At 43.8% G+C, this 17,187-nt stretch overlaps 3 protein-coding genes across 6 annotated transcripts in view; 2 read left to right on the forward strand and 1 right to left on the reverse strand.

Annotated features, from left to right (window-relative positions):
* Positions 1-4,080, forward strand: part of dnai2b (dynein, axonemal, intermediate chain 2b) — a 5,995-nt gene extending 1,915 nt beyond the window's left edge. Inside the window, exons 5-12 of one of the 2 annotated variants that reach the window (XM_023280241.3) lie at positions 98-211; positions 290-429; positions 537-659; positions 743-966; positions 1,362-1,497; positions 1,577-1,723; positions 2,726-2,950; positions 3,892-4,080. In XM_023280241.3, coding sequence (XP_023136009.2) covers positions 98-211; positions 290-429; positions 537-659; positions 743-966; positions 1,362-1,497; positions 1,577-1,723; positions 2,726-2,950; positions 3,892-3,960 — 1,178 coding nt within the window. In that variant the 3' untranslated portion in view covers positions 3,961-4,080. Of the gene's footprint in view, positions 1-97; positions 212-289; positions 430-536; positions 660-742; positions 967-1,361; positions 1,498-1,576; positions 1,724-2,725; positions 3,860-3,891 lie in introns of those variants that run through there. The other variant, XM_055017992.1, reaches the window with a different exon arrangement.
* Positions 1-17,068, forward strand: part of LOC118470987 (uncharacterized) — a 27,013-nt gene extending 9,945 nt beyond the window's left edge. Inside the window, exons 9-22 of the mRNA XM_055017699.1 lie at positions 98-211; positions 290-429; positions 537-659; positions 743-966; positions 1,362-1,497; positions 1,577-1,723; positions 2,726-2,950; positions 3,892-3,953; positions 4,400-4,722; positions 7,107-7,855; positions 10,674-11,449; positions 11,564-11,704; positions 12,593-12,912; positions 14,963-17,068. Coding sequence (XP_054873674.1) covers positions 98-211; positions 290-429; positions 537-659; positions 743-966; positions 1,362-1,497; positions 1,577-1,723; positions 2,726-2,950; positions 3,892-3,953; positions 4,400-4,722; positions 7,107-7,855; positions 10,674-11,449; positions 11,564-11,704; positions 12,593-12,912; positions 14,963-16,587 — 5,105 coding nt within the window. The 3' untranslated portion in view covers positions 16,588-17,068. The remainder of the gene's footprint in view (positions 1-97; positions 212-289; positions 430-536; positions 660-742; positions 967-1,361; positions 1,498-1,576; positions 1,724-2,725; positions 2,951-3,891; positions 3,954-4,399; positions 4,723-7,106; positions 7,856-10,673; positions 11,450-11,563; positions 11,705-12,592; positions 12,913-14,962) is intronic.
* LOC118470990 (RNA/RNP complex-1-interacting phosphatase) lies at positions 9,485-12,559 on the reverse strand. 3 transcript variants are annotated; one of them, XM_055017995.1, is made up of 3 exons: positions 12,343-12,559; positions 12,196-12,249; positions 9,485-11,763 (listed from the first exon to the last, which is right to left on the reverse strand). In XM_055017995.1, the coding sequence occupies exon 3, from the start codon at positions 11,727-11,729 to the stop codon at positions 10,305-10,307; it is 1,425 nt and encodes a 474-aa protein (XP_054873970.1). In that variant the 5' UTR covers positions 11,730-11,763; positions 12,196-12,249; positions 12,343-12,559; the 3' UTR covers positions 9,485-10,304. The 3 variants fall into 3 exon arrangements, with proteins under 3 accessions (XP_054873970.1, XP_054873971.1, XP_054873969.1); XM_055017996.1 differs by lacking the exon at positions 12,196-12,249; XM_055017994.1 differs by lacking the exon at positions 12,196-12,249 and having other exon boundaries at positions 12,390-12,558.
* Positions 17,069-17,187: the final 119 nt, after the last annotated feature.

Below are 17,187 nucleotides of genomic sequence, written 5' to 3' on the forward strand. Positions count from 1 at the left end.
CTAGGACATATCAGACAGGACTTATACCTCGGTCCTGGATGTGGTTAGAGCTGGTTCTGAGTGCATTTGGCTCACTGCTGGCTGTTTCATGTTTCAGAGAACCCGAACCGACCAGAGCTGACCCTGAAGCCAGCATCACCACTCGTCTGTCTGGACTACAACCCCAAAGATCCCCACACTCTGGTGGGAGGCAGCTACAATGGACAGATTGGTGGGTTCAGGTGCACGTTGACTGGCAGGCATTCTATGTGTCACTTGGTTCATTAACCTACAGGTGTGTTTGTTTCAGTGTACTGGGACACCCGGAGAGGCAGCCAGCCAGTGGAGTTATCTTCTGTGGAGCATAGTCACAGAGATCCAGTATACAAGATCATCTGGCTGCAGTCCAAGACTGGGACAGACGCCTTCTCTGCCTCCACAGACGGACAGGTAGACTGGTGATGGACAGGTAGACTGGACAGGTAGACTGATGATGGACAGGTAGACTGATGATGGACAGGCCTGTATGACCATAAAGTGTCCCTATGTGTCTTCAGGTTCTCTGGTGGGACGTCCGGCGGCTAAGCGAGCCCACAGAGCGCCTGGTTTTGGACCCGACTCGGGAGGGGAACCTGGACCGGGCTTTAGGAGCAATCTCTCTGGAGTTTGAGGCCACCATGGTGAGTCTGTCTGTAACTGTCCACAGGAACAAACTCTTTCCTTGTCTCAACCCTTCAGCCCATCTCGTCCTTGATATCTGCAGCCAACTAAGTTCATGGTGGGGACGGAGCAGGGCCTGGTCGTCTCCTGCAACCGGAAGGCAAAGACTCCGACCGAGAAGATCGTCTGTACATATGACGGCCACCACGGTCCGGTCTACGCCCTGCAGAGGAACCCTTTCTTCCCCAAAAACTTCCTCACCGTGGGGGACTGGACGGCTCGCATCTGGTCCGAGGACATCAAGGAGTCGTCCATCATGTGCACCAAGTAGGACTCAGAGGATGCTGGTTTGACAGTCTTATGTCTAATAAAAGCAGAAATGAGAACAGAACTTAAATCCACACTGAATATACGATGTCTGTAGAGTCTTTGTCTTTGTTGTGATTGTCTCATCTTTCAGTCATTTTAATCTTGATTTATCTTGTCAGCTTTTATCTTGTTGATTCTTTTTAAATTTCATTTTGCGTTATTTCATTTACATTCATATCATCTTATCTCATTATTTCATCTTCTCATTTGGTCATTCTGTTCGATCCATCCCCACATTTTGTCATCTCGTCCTCATCCTGTTTTACGTCCCCTCAGTCTGTCCTTCTGCTCATCTACCGTCCTGCTCAGTTACTTCAGACTCAGGATTCACCTGCTGTCATTTTGTGTTCCAGGTACCAGATGTCATATCTGACAGATGCCTGTTGGAGTCCAGTACGACCCTCAGTCTTCTTCACCCTGAAGATGGATGGCATGTTGGATGTGTGGGACATCCTGTTCAAACAGAGTGATCCCACGCTGAGTCTCAAGGTGCTGCAATCTCATCTGGAAATCCGCCGGTTTGAAGTCTTTGTCCATCTGTTGCTGACGTTGCTGCTGTCGTCCTCAGGTGTGTGACAGAGCACTGTACAGCCTCCGTGTTCAAGATAATGGCCGTCTGGTGGCGTGCGGCTCTCAGCAGGGCGAAACAACGCTGCTGGAGATTTGTTCTGAACTGTCGACCCTCCAGAAGAACGAGAAGAGTCTTCTGGCTGCTGTAAGTGACACCGACACAGTAAACCTTGACTTTAACCAGCTCCATCCTAAATAACTACTTAAAGGTTCTGAACAACACTGAAGGTCTTATGCAAAACCATCTAGGAATGGATCGCATGATGAAATGTGATTGTACAATCCATTTATTCTTTTCAAAATTTGATCTAGTTCAATCAGATGAAGTTGGCACTGCATGCAGACATCAACCATTAAACTTCATTGAGTTGCAGCGATTTTTGGATTGTTGATTTTTGCTGCTTCCTTCTGTCAGTGTTATGGCAGGTTCAGAGGCTCAAGAGCAGGAAATGAGGATGCAGACAGATGTACAGTTTAGTAATGCTTTTTTTTTTTACAACACAAGAACTACAAATCTTAACCGGAAACAGATAACCAGAAACGGAAGTACAACCTAAACCGCCTAAGGTGGAACTGATATACCCTCTACAATTTCATTTAACCCACGTATGGTAAAACCAAGGCAGGGAAACAACGAAAACTAGAAAATACAAAACTAAACGAAATCTCTGAATTTCTGGATATTTTTTAGTTGTCACTCTGCTCTGTGTAAAATTAGAACACATGATTTTATTGCATTTCATGGCAAAAAAACAGCAATCATCTGATTTGTCAGGAATAAAAAAAACTATTGGTTGCATCAGTGATTCAAACAATAGAAAGATGAGATGCGAGCTAGTTTTTGGTAGCTGAGTTTGTGTAGAACAGAATGAGATAACACTGGTGTAATGATGAGAAAACACAGTGAACCAGATCCGGTCGATATTTAATACTGAGATTTTAATGCCCAAACGATTCTGTAATAAAAACAGAAGATACTTTAATTCACTATAAAACAACAGCAGCTCCTATAAAAAATGTAATTTCATATGTGCTACTATCTAAGCTACTAGTGATTCTGAGAGCTGCATCTCTGTGATGGACATCAGTGTGGGTTAGACTGTTAAATAGCAGGGGGTGCTCCTCCACTGACTCTCTGCCTCTGCAGATGTTTGAACGAGAGACAAAACGAGAGAAGATCCTGGAGGCCCGACAGAGAGAGATCCGTCTGAAGGAGAGGAGTCGCTCAGAGCAGAGCCGAGAGGAGGAGATTGGACGGGAGGACGGCGAGGACGACCCCGATCAGCTGATCGCCAGAGCTGAGAGGGACTTCTACAACCAGGTGGAGGCGGAGTTAAAGAGGAGGGAGATGAGGGAGGAGGAGGCGCTGAGGGTGAGTCACTCATGCAGCCTCATATCATCACACTTCCACCTCCGTGCTTCACTGTCAGGACGATGCATCCACTGTGGTAGTCCTGGTCAGGTTCACACCAAACATGCTGGACTCCATCTGAGCCCAACTCATTTATCTTCATCTGACCAAAGAATGTTCTCCAACATTCATCAGGTTTCTTTTCATGTTCTTTAGCAAACCTTCATCTGGAAGTTTAGTTCTCAGCAGCAACCAGGTGTTTTTTCTTGTCCTCCTTCCATAGAGGTTGATGTTCTAAAGTGTCCTTCACACTGTCTGAGCTTCACACAAACTCTGATTTCCATTCATAACCCCTGTAGCAAATCTGAAGCAGCTGCCATCTGTTTTTCACAGATACATTGTGAAAGTAGTTCCCTGTCTGTGGAGTCATTTTAGGAGCTCTGATTAGTGGAACTATGGCTCCTTTTATACCTCCTGGTAACTCCTGACACTGTGATTTTCTGGTTTTTCATTGCTCACTGATCTGCTTGGATCCTTTTCCATCTTTGTCAAGTCTCACAGTCAGATTTTTCACTTCCTCTGCTCAATTCTTTTCCATGTGGATCCATGATTATGATAGACCCAGTCCATAGGTCCAGAACTGAGAAAGTTCTGCTGTTTACAGCTCATTTTAGAACCATGTTCTTCAGTCAGACTGATTGGAAATCACAGCTGGATTCAGTTTAGTTTCACTGATCACAGCTGGATTCATTTTGGATCACTGAGTTTCTACTTTGAAACCTGAATTTTTTTAAAAAAAGGATTTGCTTTTGGTTGTTCGTCAGAGTCAAAACTCTGCTGTTTATCTTAGAAGTAATCTGATTACTGTGATTTCATCCAGTGTAGAATCATTTAATATTCAGGTGATATTATGCACTGCTGCTGTAAACTGCCACACAGTGTCTTGTTACTCTGTTTTACAGGAAAAAGATGTCTGTGAAGAAAAAGAAGTAAAAGACGAAGAAGAAGCTGGACGAAACGAAGCGTCTTAGTGAATCTACGCTTATTGTCTTTGTTTTAAATGTTTCATTGTCATCATCTGTTCTCTGCATTTTGTTTAGTTTTCATTATGTGTTGCACATATTCACTTCAATAAAGTTTAGAAACTCAAACTGGACTCAGAGTTTTCATGTTTCCAGAGTAGCTGTGTACTCAGGTGCTGTGATGAACCTGCAGTTCCAGTTTCTGAGTGCTGCTGTGGTGTTCAGGTGTTCCTCATATTTTTTGCATCCATGTATCTTTTATATTTTACATAATATTATATTAAATTCATGGCAGGGCTGCTGTGCATGCAGATCAATCACTGGAATCAGTAATCAACATGGAATAAACTCTGACATCACCGTCACCGGGATTTAAGTGTCTGTGTGGTTCTACTAGTGGCCTGTGGGGGCAGCAGCACACCTCTGCTGCCAGCCGCTGATCCACCAGAAGAAGAGGAAGAGGAAGAGGAAGAAGAAGATCAGCTTTTGTTGTGTCAGTTGTTAGCAACAGACGTTCCAGTAGCTCGATTCAGGTTCTGTTTCGGTTCTGTCCTGGCTCCGGTGTGAACATGTCCCGGGCCCAGAACGTCCAGAAGATGCGGCAGTTCGTCGCTCAGCGGCTGCACGCGGCGGCCGAAGAGATTTTGGCGGTTTTTGAGAAAACGATCGATAAATACGAGCAGGAAGCGGCTCTGAATCATGAGGTCATCTCCCGCCAGCACGCGCTGCTCTGCGCGCTCCACAGCCCGCTGGTGGATCTGAAGTCCACAGGTGAGTCTCACCTGAGTCCAGAGGGTTTAATACGAGGCGAGAGAAGCTTATAGTCAGAGTTTTCAGTGTCAGGAAGGTCTTTTAACCAGCTAAGTCTCCATGGTAACCAACAATGCGGAGTTAGATCGCCATGCTAACTGGTGCTGCACAGCTAGATCTCCATGGTAACTGACGCTGTGGAGCAAGAGCTCCATGGTAACTGACAATGCTGAGTCAGATCTCCATGGTAACGGACACTATGGCGTTAGATCTCCATGATAACTGGTGATGCACAGCTAGATCTCCATGGTAACTGGTGATGCACAGCTAGATCTCCATGGTAACTGATGCTGCACAACTAGATCTCCATGATAACTGGTGATGCACAACTAGATCTCCATGATAACTGGTGATGCACAACTATATCTCCATGGTAACTGGTGATGCACAGCTAGATCTCCATGATAACTGATGCTGCACAACTAGATCTCCATGATAACTGGTGATGCACAACTAGATCTCCATGGTAACTGGTGATGCACAGCTAGATCTCCATGGTAACTGATGCTGCACAGCCAGATCTCCATGGTAACTGATGCTGCACTGCTAACCTGAGGGCAGCGCTATGAAGCCAGGTCAACATATCCAGACTTTGTTTGTGTCATTCGGCTCAACAAAAACTAAAACTCCAGTCATGAAGGTGGTTTTCAACTTTCTTTGTTAACTCAGAGTTTCTGCTTCAGACTCGGTGTGTGTTCAGACAAAAGTGGACGTTTAACACGTTGTGTGACTCTTGTGCACAAAATGAACTGATCGTGTGCAGCTGCTTCAGTCAGCAGGTTGTTTTAATGGAGAACCATGAGAAAAATAAAAATGTGTATAGCGCTGCGACCAGAAATGATGAAAGACAGGAATGCTGGTAGAAAACTGTTAGACGTGTGTAATTTAAGCAATTTCTCCTCAGGGATCAATAAAGTATTTCTGATTCTGATTAATGTATTTAATTATTGATCAATGCAGGAGATTATTGATAACTGGCAGCTGCACATTAGACCTGTTAAACTTCAGACTTCATATATTTAAACTAGTGGTGGGATGCGATTAAAAAAATGAATGTAATTAATTACAGGCTTTGTAACTAAATAATCTTAATTAATTGTCAAATAGCAATATCTGACACAATAAGTGAAGTTTTTCAATTCAAATAAAATTATGGTTGACAGTTGAATCAATGAATAGACATATATGTGTTTATAATTAAAAATTTATTTAAAAAAAGGAAAATGGGACATACAGAAAAAGTGATTTTGATGACTTAAAGCCTGAATTTAGTTGTATTTTCCACTGTATGGCACATAAAATCAGCATAAGTAGTTCAAGGAGCTTCAGAAAGTTGAAAATCCAGAGATTCATTCTGTTTTCATCTTTGCTGGGTCTGATAAATGGTGGAATTTTGATGGTTCTTCTTATAGGAATATCAATTTTTATTTATGTAATTTTTTTATAAACAAAAAGTTTATGATTAAGTTATTAAAAGAGATATTTTTGTTGTTTAGGTTATTCCTCCTACAAGGAGGCAGAGCCTCCACGGAGTAAAAACTTAAACCACAAAAATGTTTCATTTCTATTTATCTGCATTTTTCATCTGTCTGCTACATTCACAGATTACTGCAAATCTAAGTGCAATTATAGCGATTTTATTCAACAGTTTAAGACTTTCTGTAAACTCAAGCACTGTCTAGAAAAGTGTTCTATTATTGGATGGCTACACCGTTAGCCGTTAGCATGACCGTAGCTAACGTTAGCTCTGGTGCTAACAGCAACATGTTTTACATTGAGGTGATACCGTCGGCTTGAAGTGACGCAGTGATCACAAAACTCTTTGTTGTACAATTTGCACACAACCAGGGTTTTATCCAAGCTGCCATCAGGAAGATTTTTAAAAGAAAACTTTCTGTCCAACAAGCTCAATCTCATCTTCCTTCACTGTTCACCAGAGCCTGACTTCACTCAGTGCTTCCTGTGCTTCTTCTTCATGGCTACAAACAGACTTTAGGTTCATTACCGCCACCAACTGGGCTGGAGTGTTCATCAGAGTTACCGGTGTGCCAGAAATGAGGGAAATGAGAAGGGTGCAAGTAATTGCATTATTATTTTAACGTGTTATTTTTGCTATTTAATTAATCGAAATTAACGCGTTAAATACCCAGCCTTAATTTAAACACGATATTGTATGCAGAAATCACATGAATGTGTTTTCATGTTTGGTCTGTTTTCTCTGCTGGTACTGCAGCTGATAGAACACTGATTAGAACATTGATTATCTATTGGTTTTTATGACAGAATATTCAATTAGTAACATAACGTGATTTCCTGCATTATGGGATCGGTGTGTTTTTCTGCAGATGTCTTCACGCAGCAGCTGATGGTCAGCAAAGATGCAGCTCCTCTGGAGGACAAGAATCAGAACCAGGACAAGAACCAGACCCAGCAACAAAACCAGGACCCAGAACCCTCACAGGTTAAAGAGGAACAGGATGGGGAGCAGCTCCACCTGGACGAGGCTGACATCATCAAGTTCACCTACAGTTCCGGGTTTGCAGTGACGTCAGGTGAGAACCTGGACCCGTCAGCCGGACCGGGACCAGCAGGTCCAGATCAAGATGTCCTTCTGGTGTCGTCCTCGGAGACTGAGGACAGCGAAGACTACAACAGGGACTCTGTCGGTCCCAGACCTGCTCCAGACAGACCGAATCGTCGTCGAGCCAGAAGCAGGTTCACCTGCTGGGTCTGTAGCCGGACCTTCAATGCTCGCAGGTTCCTGTTCAGACACGTCAGGACTCACCTGCAGGAGGCGTCGCTGGTCTGTGGGGTGTGTGGCGAAAGCTTCGAGGCTGCAGATGGTCTGAAGCTTCACCTACAGACTCACCTGAAGAAGAGTTCCCTTCAGAACCAGAACCAGACCGAGACTGAGACAGGAACCGGGACCTGGAGCAGCGTGAGGCAGCGGTCGAACACAAACGTCCAGGAGGAGCAGAATCCCGACAGGTGTGACGACTGCGGGAAGAAGGTGTGGAAGAAGAGGCGGCACAGATGTCGGACCTGGAGAAAAAACCAGAACCCGAAGGGTCCAGAAGAAACCAAGAAGAAGAAAACGAAAACCTAAAGGATTATTTCAGAGTTGGACCTGCAACTTGACTTCAGTTTAATAATCAGATGATTTAAATGTTCATTTCTCAGCAAGAGGACGTGAAACCACAGAACCTCAGAACGACGTCAGAACTGTCGACCAGAGAAGAAGCTGGAATTTTTGAAAAGTTTGAATATTTAGAGATAAAAGATCAAATCAAAATGTAAAAACATGGTACTTTATTTTAAGAATGTCTTGACTTTTTCACAATTAAACCAGCAAGTTAAAATATTTTTCTAAAGATCTGTTTTGAAAATAGTCCTGGAAAATTTGTAACTTTGTTCTCAAATCCTTTTTTGTTTACATCATTTAAACAGCTTTGAAAAATACATTTTGATTTCATGAGAAAATGTTTATTTCAAACCTTTACTTTAGTTAATTCAAATTCATTTTTTTAATCCTTTCTCTGACAATAATCCGTGTATGGTTCGCTCATTCGTTTTTCCGTTTCAAAATAAAATGAGAAAAAACAAATAATCGATCTTTTTTTTGTTTGTTTTTTCATTTAAAAATTAAATTCGAAAAACAAAAAGTAGAGAAAGAAAAAAAACGCTGCGTTTTTACAAATTTTAAGGTTTAAACGAAAGAAAAAGCGTTTTCCCATTTGGAAGCTACCGGCAGAACCGGAAATCAAAGTCATAACTCGTGGCGACTTGACGTCACTCTGTCCCAAACTCCGCACCACGTACGTTGAAAACAACGAAGACATGTTTGTCTTATTTAGAGGAAGTAGACGCATCATACTGAAAGCTCGTGATCTCAGCGTGAACAAAATCGCTTTAATATTCCAAGTTTTTAAGTATTAAAATGTGAAGAACTCTGGCGATTCCAGTTTAATCAGGTGAACTGTTGATAGTTTCCGTCTCCAGATGTTTCGTCGCAGATTCGTCCTGACCACACCTGACTGACTGATAAAGATACTAGATAAACAAGACCTGCCGAAAAACGTCAGCATCACTACTTAATAAAGTCTATATCCATGTAAATATCACCTACAGACAGTAAAATAAAATGTGATGACCGAAATAAAAAACACGTATTTTTTTATGAACGGTGAGAGGAAACGATGGAATCCAGAAATAAAATTAAAGACCACAATCTGACTCATCATGCCACCGATCAGTCTGATAAACATCCCGCTTCATCCACATAGATCTTTGTCATCCTGTCAGGTGTTGAACACCTGGTGATTGTTCAGGAAACATGTCCAGGTTAACTGTAGATAATCACAACTTAACACAGGCTGCCTGGTTAATAACGAGCCACAAAACTAATTAATGTCTCACCAAGAAAACCCACAACATAGAAGCACGTCCACTGCTGTGTGTTAGTCTGACTTCAGTGGAACAGATCCAGAGCAGAACTTCAGGTTTAACTCGGGTTTGTTCTCAGCTACAAAATAAAACAGCCATATTTTGTATTTCGGGTTTAAAAAGCTAGAGCAAAAAACCAACGCTGTCGTTTTTTCATTAGTTAAATAATACATTTCTGCATTTAGGTTTTAAAAACGGAAAAACAAAAAAAATCATGGTTTATTGGTTTTTTTAGATTTTATTTTGAAACAGAAAAACGAATGAGCGAACCATACAAGGATTGACAATAAACTGGCTTTATTCTGTGATAATTTTCTGTGGTTGGTTGTTGCTGGGTTGCATTTCCATGTTGACGTCTGACATAAAAACATTTACTCAACATTAACATTTTAATCTTTTCTACATGAATTCACATTTTCACTGAAACATTTTTTATGATCCTCAAAAAGAAAACCAGCCGAGCAGAGAAGTGGGAGCAGACTGGAGCAGCTCTCTGTTAAAGGAAACTTGTGGAAAGTCAGCAGGGGTTCATTTAGTATCTCTTCTGGAGATTTTAATCACAACACATGACCTTCATCAGCTGATGGCCTGTTGGTCTGAAACAAACCTAAGTTTTAATCAAACAATCAAAAACAACAATCGAGTTTGAGTCAAACTCAAAACACAAAGTTTCATTTTTTATTCCGAGCTCATCAGACAAAAAGCTTTAAACTTTGACAGCTGAACAGAAATATTACAGATCAAATCTCCATCCATCATCTCTACATCTCTTTGTGGTGTCTCGGGGTACATTGTCCTGCTGAGGGTGACAACTGGCATCAGGGACTGCTGTTACCATGGGGGGTTACTTGACCTGCAATGTTTAGGAGGGTGGTACATGTCAAACATCCACAAGAATGTCAGGACTCAAGGTTTCCCAGCAGGACATTGCATTATAACAAGATGACTGATGTTATTCTCTTCACCTGTCAGCAGTCATAATGTTGTGGTGTATCTGTCAATATATTAATGGAAAAGTTCTGCTTTGTTCCAGAATCTGACTCCTAATCAACAGCTGTCATGTTTCTAATGCAGGAAACAATGAGAAAGATCACAGTAGATCATCGATCAATAATCAGAGCAGCTGTTTCAGTCACCTGGAGGCGGGGCTTTGGGGTCAGGTGATGAGGGGAGGATGTATTACACAGGACCTGAGATGTGTGACGTCGAGCTCTGCGTCTACGACGGTTACCAGCCGGTCGTTCAGACTGCGCTGGATCATCACTAAATGATGGCGCCGCCTCTTGGTGATCAGAAACAGAACCGTGTCCGTCCTGTTCAGCAGCAGCGGTGGTGATGTTCTGAAACAGCTGTCCCTCCTCTCTAGTGGTCTGATGCAGTCTTTGGTCTTGTCTGGTGGTCTGTTGCAGTCTTTGGTCCTGTCTGGTGGTCTGTGGCGGTCTTTGGTCTTGTCTGGTGGTCTGTTGCAGTCTTTGGTCCTGTCTGGTGGTCTGTGGCGGTCTTTGGTCCTGTCTGGTGGTCTGTTGCAGTCTTTGGTTCTGTCTGGTGGTCTGTGGCGGTCTTTGGTCATGTCTGGTGGTCTGTGGCGGTCTCTGGTCTGGTCTGGTAGTCTGTGGCAGTCTTTGGTCTTGTCTGGTGGCCTGTGGCGGTCTCTGGTCCTGTCTGGTGGTCTGTGGCGGTCTTTGGTCTGGTCTGGTGGCCTGTGGCGGTCTCTGGTCCTGTCTGGTGGTCTGTGGCGGTCTTTGGTCTTGTCTGGTGGTCTGTGGCGGTCTCTGGTCCTGTCTGGTGGTCTGTGGCGGTCTTTGGTCTGGTCTGGTGGTCTGTGGCGGTCTTTGGTCTGGTCTGGTGGCCTGTGGCGGTCTCTGGTCCTGTCTGGTGGTCTGTGGCGGTCTTTGGTCTTGTCTGGTGGTCTGTGGCGGTCTCTCCACAGCGAGCCCTCTGGCTGCCGCCTGCTGTGGATGGTCGATGGCGTCATTGCTCCTCTTGGCAGCGCTCTGCAGGTCGCGGAGGTAGTTCTTCCTCTCGATGCAATGACCTCTGCAGGAGTTAAAAAGCTCCAGAGCGGTCAGCGGGTCGAAGCCGTCAACGTCGATCAGGTACCTGCAGACCAGGTAGCCGGTGCGGTTCAGGCCGTGGGTGCAGTGGACTCCAATCAGCTTGTCATTGTCCTGGTTCTCCTTCAGGAATCGTCTCACGGCCTGTTTAAAGCTCAGGATGGTGGCATTGGAAGGAACCCGGTGGCCCTGTGTTAAGATTTTGGTGTAAAAGCAGGACTGCGGAACGTCTGTTAGTTCGTAGTACTTCGTGGTGAAGGTGAGGTCGATGATCAGACCCAGCTCCTGGTTCTGACTCTCCACAGAGTCCAGCAGGTCCCACAGACTGAAGGAGTCAGACTTAGGCAGCTGACAGTTCAGAGACTCTTTAAACGGCACTTTGAAGGCGATGAACCGAGTCCCTGGTATCCTGCGTCCTACAGGACAGTAGTTCAGCCATCGGTCCGGTATGCGTCTCTTCTGAGAAGGCATCAGAGCTGCTCTCTTAAAGCCTTTATATGTTGACCTGAAACACAGCAGACATCTCATTAGAAACTGTCCTCCCATTCACACCAAATTTCAGTCAAAAATCTTTGCTTTTTAGAGCCAGTCACCTCAGTCTGGTATCAGTTTAATAGAACTGTACATACTTGCACTTCAGTTCTGAGATATTTCTATTTCATTTCGTCACTATAATTATTACATTTGAAAGCTAAACTCTGTATTTATTGCGCTGCATTTATCTGACATAAGATTGTTTACATTTCACATACAAGACTAGAATCATCTAAATATCTAATAAAATGTGACACATCGAATATTATGTCCAAGAGTTAGAATTTTAAAACGTGATAGGGTGGTGAAGAGCGATTATTCCTGCTTTATTATAGCAAAGAGTCACAGTTCATTTCAGAGGATTTGACCTTCCACAGCTGTAATGTTGACCTCTGAAACTCACCTGTAGTTTTATTAAGTCCAGGTTCACCGTAAGTAAAGCTTATCGATGCTTTATCTATGTGCCGAATTTATTAAAAAAAAAAACATTAGTAAACGACATCAGGTCTTATTGCGTATTTAGGATTTATGATAGCGGAGAAATACTAACCAGACGTATTTTTAAAAGGATTTTGGTCGACAGCCTGTTGTATTTACCTTTTGTCACGACCGACGAGAAAATTAAAAGAAACGAGTTTAACAAGAAACAGACAATAAAACACTAAAACAAACAATAATCTAAACACGAAGGATTTACAAAACTATTTCTGGATATGAAACCTCTCTGCACAGTCAGCTGTTACTTTTCCTCAGGATCTGACGTATGATCTGTGCGACGGTAACGTCTGCATGTGACGTCAATACTCTGAAAGGGGATTCCGGAAGTGTCTTGCATTGTTTACATTCTGCTCTTTGTTCGCTGAAAACCAAAAAATGTCGAAGAAACGGGCAGAACTCCGGAGCCTGAAGGCCGCCGTGAACCAGCAGCTGGCTGCGGCCGCTCAGGAGATCTTCTGGCTGCTGCAGGAGCGCGGCCGGGCGGAGCTGGAGGAGCTGAGGCGGCTGCTGACGGAGCGGATCACCGCGGCCGTGGAGCTCATCCTCGCCGCTTTCGAGGCGAGCAGATCGGCCGAGATACAACCGCAGGAGCCCGACGGGAGTCAGACAGCGGAGCAGAAAGGTCAGTGTCCGGATCCAGAGCACCGACTGCGGCCTCAGTACAAGGTCAACTTACTGTCATGTTCCGGAGCTTTTAGCTCCACAAAATTCAATCTGAATATGTGTCTTTTTTTCCTGTGGTAATATCCAGGTTGTTGACATTTTTAATAAATTAATATATTTTAAATGTATTTTGCGTTGGTATCCAGGTTATTGACTTTTTTTTACATTAATGTCTGTAGGTAACCACCAGTCAGTTAGTAGTTATTAGTTTTAATTCAGAAAAGTTCTAGATTAGTAGATCGATAGCTGGTTTTATAAATTAAATGGCAGTAAAACGATCGAGTGATGTTTTCAGGTGATGAATTGAAGCAGCAGGTTATCTCGTCTCTCAGCTTTTTTACTTTCTTTTTTTGTATTCAAACAGATTATTTCATCATGGACGTAGTTGGTGATTAATTTCAGTCATTAATCTTGTGGTTGTTGTTTCTCTGCAGAGGGTTTGTTAGAATCATGAAAGCAGTCTAAATATTAACTTAATAATTTCACCATTTTGAACGAAATCACAGTAACATTTTTATAAAATGTAGGACACAATGCTGTTTTTGTGCTCAGTTCATGTCAGGCTTTCTCTGTCTGTGAATTATTCTGATTTATGATTATTTACAGCTATAGTCTGGTGTAAAACATTTGTTGTCACACATTTAATTTGATTTGAATTTGAATTTTTGTTAGTGACATTTTAAACCGTCCAGGAGAAGAGATGCAGGAGGTGCTGAGGAGTAACATTCACCAACAAATGTGAAAAGCACAATAAACCGTTTCTTAACCGATAATCAATGTTACTGATCAGTAATTGACACAATGTCATAGTTCCTTTGTAGTGCATAATGAGAATGAGGGAGAGGTTCAGTCACTGCAGAAAATGAAAATGTCATTGATAAGAGCTTCTTTGTGTTGCCGCGGTTACCAGGTAGCTCATGAGATCAGCTGGTCCACCGCAGCTGGATTTATTAGCAGGTTATCAGTTGAATTTAAATTAAGGTCACAGCATTGTGTTTGCTTTCAGAGCAGAGACCTGTAGCAGAGCAAAAACAACAACTGATCAAAATGATCTGAAAACTCTGAAGTAAGTTAAATGTGGTTATTAACCATCTGTACCTGTGAGGACAGAAGTGATGCTGCTGCGTTTAATATCAGGAAGAACACTTAATATACATACAAGAAAAATGACAACTGTAAAAAACAATATCCTGTAATCAGATGGAAACTTTCACAACAAACAGATAGATGTTGCTTGTTTACATGTTGGTAAATAAAGTTTGTTGAATTAACATTAGTTGTTCATGATGAGATTTTTTTTTTGAATTAGATGAACAGTGTTCCCTTCAGTTGCAGTGATTAAACACATGAGACACCATGAAAAGTTTTTCAGCTTCAAACAGAACAGATAAAGAGTAGATAAAGACACTAAAATGTGAAGCTCGTCTGAGATCATATTTAAATATAATATGCAGGGATGTTAATGATGAACTGTTAATCAATTAATTGCTGTTAATAATTTTTCCGCTTAAAAATATATTTCCCAATGAGGCAGAAGACAAAGGTCATGCATGTCAGTAAATGTCATAGATCAGCTGTGTTGCCTGGTTGTTCCACCAGGTGGAGTCTTACTGTTTAATACCATAGAGACCAGAGAAGGCGTCACTCAGACTACAGGCAGTTCATGTTGGCAAGTAGAGAGCATTGTGGGAGTTAAGCTCGCAACGGGCACCATGACAAAGACTTCTGTGGAAGGCAGTGACCTCCAGTTAGAGTTTTCATACAAAAAAGGAGTGGGAGTCCAGTAGGGCAGCCTTCCTTTACCTGTATTACTAACAACAACAACCAAACTGCTTTTGCCCTGAAAGTTGCATGTCTGTGGTAAAAAATAACTCCCTCAGCATATGGAATAATATTCCCCTTACTTTATTTATTTATTTTAACGATCAATTGATAGCTGATTAGGAACACTGGTGATTTTCAATGAAGGAAAACATTTGCATCCCTAATTCGGTGTGTTTTCTCTGCAGAACTGCGTCTCTCTGTTGACATTGGGAGTCTCTCTGAGGACAAACATCTGAATCCTGCCATCTCTGGTGATGACAGACTGAAGGAGTCTGTCCCCGGTACTTCCTCCAGGCTGGACAATGAATGCGACAATCCGATTGCAGATGATGACGACGATGACGAGGAAGCGACGCCTCACTGCTGCAGAGTTTGTGGGAAGTCATTCGACAGGAAAGGCTTCCTGATGAAGCACGTAGAGAAACACTCGAAGGATGATGACTGTGTGTGTGGTCTGTGTGGTGAGCAGTTGGAATCTGGCGATGGTCTGAGGCTGCATCTTCAGACGCACCGCGACAGCAGCAGGACCTGTGATGTCTGTGGGAAGAAGTTCCCGTCAATCCGAGCACAGGAGACGCACCGCCGGCTGCACACCGGGGAGAAACCCTTCAGCTGCCATGTCTGTGGGAAAGAATTCAGCCAGAAGGGCAACATGGTGACGCACATGAGGATCCACACAACAGAGAAGCCGTTCACTTGCAATGTTTGTCGCAAAGAGTTCAGCCACGCTGGCTCTCTGGATCGACACATGAAGGCCCACGATGGACAGACGCCATTCTGCTGCAAAGTCTGCGGGAAAGGCTTTGCTAAGAGTGGTGAGCTGAGGCGACACGTCCGCAGCCATGAGTCCAACGAGCAGCCTGCTGCCACGAGCAGGCGCAGGAAGCCAAGTCTGACTCCGTCGCACTGCTGCAAGGTTTGCGGCAACGCCTTTCACAACAAAGGTAACTTTGTGCGTCATGCAGAAACGCATTTGAATAGCCCAGACTTCCCGTGCGGTGTCTGCGGAGAGCGTTCCGAGTCCTCAGAGAGTCTGCAGCTCCACATCCAGACTCACAGAGAAACCAGCCGCATCTGCGACATCTGTGGCGTCAGCTTCCGGGACATGGAGATCCACATGAGGACACACACTGGACAGAAACCTTTTAGGTGCAAAGATTGTGGCAAAGACTTTCCCCGCAAAGGCTCTCTAGAGCGACACCTGAAGCTGCACGCCGGCGAGCGGCCGTACATCTGCGAGTTCTGTGGAAAGACCTTCATTGAAAACACTGTCCTGAAGAGGCACATCAAAAGCCACACAGGAGGGAAGCCTCGCATTTATTCCTGCGAGGTCTGTGGCAAGAAGTTCACCATGAGCCAGCATCTGGATGTGCACAAGAGAATCCACACCGGCGAGAAGCCCTACACCTGCAGAGTCTGCGGGAAGAACTTCAGGCAGATCGGGAACCTGGACTCCCACATGAGGATCCACACGGGCGAGAAGCCGTTCATCTGCAGCCTCTGCGGAAAAAGGTTCCGCCAGAAGATCTCACTGGAAACACACGAGAGGTTCCACAAAAAGGAGAAGCCCTTTAGCTGCCAGCAGTGTAGCAAAGGCTTCGTCCAGAAGATCGACCTCAAGAGACACATGTTGACGCACACTGGTGAGAAGCCATACAGCTGCCACTTCTGTGGGAAAAGCTACCAGGAGAAACGCTCGTTGGACTCGCACAAGAAGGTCCACACTGGAGAACAAGCCACCAAAGACCCAACTGTAGCACCAAACCTGAAGCACCAAGAAGGAGTTCACCCCGACTTCATCCAGCTGTGAGCTGCAGCCCAACCAGGAACACCAGCATCACCACGGCATCACACCAGTGTCAGACCAGTGTCAGACCAGTTTCAGACGAGTGTCACACCATCATCACACCAGTGTCAGACCAGGATCAGGCCAGTATCAGCTGCTTCACGTTAACGTTTCTTCAGCAGCATTGCAGCTGTTTGATCCAACAGACAGACTCAGATTTATTGTTTTCTGTTTATTGTTTTCTGTTTACTGTCTGAGACACCGGCGGTTCTTTGAGCTCCTGGTTCTGATTGGTGTCTGTGAGCGTCTACCTGATTGGCTGTTTCCACCACAGAACCTCCAGTAGCCCGACAGACTGGATCCATCAGGGCTGAAACACAAATGAGAATGTGGACTTTTACATCACAGAACATCTCTGAGCTCAGAGTTTCTCTGGCTGAGAGAAGTGGTGACTGCAGGACTTTATTGATCTGTGAGAGCTGTAGCGATCAGAAAAATATCCTCAAAATATATCAATCAGCAGTCATTTAATTAATAATAAAATCAGTTGTTTTGAAGAAAAAACTGTCAGAAACTTTTTTATCTGAGCAAATTAAATGTTTCTGGATGTTTTCTCAACAAATC

Source organism: Amphiprion ocellaris, chromosome 15, assembly GCF_022539595.1.
Source record: "Amphiprion ocellaris isolate individual 3 ecotype Okinawa chromosome 15, ASM2253959v1, whole genome shotgun sequence".
NCBI lineage: Eukaryota > Metazoa > Chordata > Actinopteri > Pomacentridae > Amphiprion > Amphiprion ocellaris.

What these genes read in the sequence shown, in the direction of transcription:
- LOC118470990 (XM_055017996.1), bottom strand. Translation starts at nt 11,729, where the DNA reads ATGCCTTCTCAGAAGAGACGCATACCGGACCGATGGCTGAACTACTGT.